Source organism: Mandrillus leucophaeus, unplaced genomic scaffold (genome assembly GCF_000951045.1).
Source record: "Mandrillus leucophaeus isolate KB7577 unplaced genomic scaffold, Mleu.le_1.0 Scaffold134, whole genome shotgun sequence".
NCBI classification, from domain to species: domain Eukaryota; kingdom Metazoa; phylum Chordata; class Mammalia; order Primates; family Cercopithecidae; genus Mandrillus; species Mandrillus leucophaeus.
The window spans coordinates 2676072-2678526 of NW_012101299.1; the positions used below are offsets into that span (position 1 = coordinate 2676072).

At 58.8% G+C, this 2455-nt stretch overlaps 1 protein-coding gene across 1 annotated transcript in view; it reads right to left on the reverse strand.

The window, feature by feature from the left end:
* The window catches only part of SHH (sonic hedgehog), a 14714-nt gene extending 12497 nt beyond the window's left edge, over positions 1-2217 (reverse strand). Inside the window, exon 1 of the mRNA XM_011973090.1 lies at positions 1773-2217. Coding sequence (XP_011828480.1) covers positions 1773-2081 — 309 coding nt within the window. The 5' untranslated portion in view covers positions 2082-2217. The remainder of the gene's footprint in view (positions 1-1772) is intronic.
* Positions 2218-2455: the final 238 nt, after the last annotated feature.

A 2455-nucleotide genomic window follows, 5' to 3' on the forward strand; every position in this document is an offset into this window, starting at 1 on the left:
GCTCCGGCGCGTGGAGCGGCAGAGCCCGGCGGCTCCAGCCCAACCCCGCGCGCACTGAAACCCTAGCCGCGGGGGATCGATAACCCGGGAGTAAGTGGGGCTGCATGCGTCTGCCTCGCTGCGCGGCTCTGCGCGCTTGCAGCTTTGCAGCAGGGCGGCAAGGCCCGAGTCCTGGGAAGGGGTGCGAGCCCAGGACCCCTTCTGCAGTATTGGCCTCCCGCAGACCAGGGCAGAAGCTGACCCACTCTGGCTCTGGGACCTCGGGTGTCCACGCCCCCGCTGCTCTCTCCGCAGCGCCTCCCTCCTATCGGGTTCCGAGGGACCCTGGCAAGTCCCCTCCTCCGCAGGGAGCGAGGGTGACGAGAGGATGGGCGCCCCAGGCTAGCCGGAGAACTCCCTCCAGCCAGCTGCACACACCGGGCACCCCGTGGCCCGTGCAGAGTTAATTGTGGATCGCGCTGCTCTCTGGCACTGGCGCGCGCGTCCACACTCGCGGTCCAGATTTAAGGTGGTCGGAAGCAGATGAGGGAGAACAAGGAAATCAGGACCATTTCCCATTCCTCTCCTTTCCGACAGCTGGAGCAGGCTACCTCGCCTGCTCCTCGCCTTTCTCGGCCCCAAGCAAGCCTGGGAATCGGGTCGGGGAAGCAGGGCGGCCCAGAGGTAGCTCCTCTCTCTCTGCCGTCCGTACCCTCCCCCTGCACTTGCGCCCCACCAGCGCCACTCCATCAGCCGCTGTGCGCACCTAGCCCTAAAGGTAGGACTTGAATATTTTAATAGGGCAATAAAAAGGATGTTGACCTATATTTGCAAGGAAACCCATTTCTGGCTTCAGTTAAACGTGCATGGAGTTTCAGAAAGTCTAGAATTGGCTGGGAGATTGGCAGCTCAGAAATCTCAAAGGAGGTGGGGAGAGAGAGAGGAATTCATATTTTGCTTAGCTTCCCCTCCCCCCACACTAATATTTATTCTCTCTTAATTCTTATGCAAGCAGGTTGAAAACTAAAGTGATGCAATGCCAATAAGTTCTAAGTCCCTCCCCTAAGGTACCTCGGGCTTGGAAGAAGGAAAGAGCATCCTTAAAGAAATATCAATACATTCACACTCTGATGGGCACAATTGCGGACATGCAATCGCAAAGCCAGCTCTGCGATACAGCCAGGGACCCAGGGACGGGCGGAGTCGCCTCTGGAGCCCCTGCCTTTTGTCAGAACTGCCTCCTGGCTTTTCCAGTTGAGAATTCTTTGGTGGGGAGGTGTAGGGTGGGGGTTGTAGTGGGAAAGAAAACCACAGAGGCGACGGGAAACGTGGGGGCCCTGAGCTCCAATGCCCAAAGCTACGTTCGTTGCACAGTGCCCGGAGGCCACTCCGTGTTTGTGGGAGGGGGATTCCCACCCTCTCCTTCCATTTCCACTCCTGACTTGGAAAGGGCCGACACCCCCTAAGTGAAGGTCTCCCCAAGTTACAAGCCAGGGCAGAAGTAGGATGGGGAAGGCCGTCGTAGCAAGACTCATCAAATCAGGGCCATAATGAACCACGTCTGGTACCGTCCTCACCCCCACCACACCCTAAACTTCTCCAGCTGGACCCTTGACCTCCATTCTCCTCCAGGAACAGGAAGAGATGGGGGGCGGGCAGGTGGGTGGGGAAGAAGTGGGTGAAATCACCTTCCTATCTGCCCGAAGAGCAAACAGAGTTAAGTCTGGAAGTGTTCGGCTTCTCCTAACCCCCTGGAAAGCCACACATTCCACGCCCCGGCGCTGGGTTCCTACCTGAGTCATCAGCCTGTCCGCTCCGGTGTTTTCTTCATCCTTAAATATGATGTCGGGGTTGTAATTGGGGGTGAGTTCCTTAAATCTCTCGGAGTTTCTGGAGATCTTCCCTTCATATCTTCCGCTGGCGCCTAGGGTCTTCTCAGCCACATTGGGGATAAACTGCTTGTAGGCTAAAGGGGTCAGCTTTTTGGGGTGCCGCCGCTTCCCGAACCCCCTGCCCGGCCCGCACGCCAGTCCCGAGCACACCAGCAGCGAGGAGACGAGGACTAGCAGCAGACATCTCGCCAGCAGCAGCATCTCGCCCATGGAACTGATGACTTCCGAGCTGTCCCCGTGCGGGTCCGTGCGCGAGTGCGCGCGGCGGGTGTGTGCGTGTGCGCTCTCTCTTGCGCTCTCCCTTCCTCGCTCCGGCTCGCCCGCCCGCTCGCTCCCTCGCCGGCTGCCTCGCTCTTTCTCTTCCTATATAACCTTGCCCGCCGCGGCTGCGGGGCACTCTCCACCGCTCCCCACCCAGACAGGGGCTGGAATGGCAGGCTGCCGGCCGCTGATAACGGAACACATCGGAGTTGGGTCGCGAGACAGCAATCAAAAGACAAAAAGAGTCTGATTTGAAATGGTAGCAAGCCTGGAGAGCTTGTGAGAGAGGCTGCCTTTAGCGCTATATTATAGCTGCCAGGGGC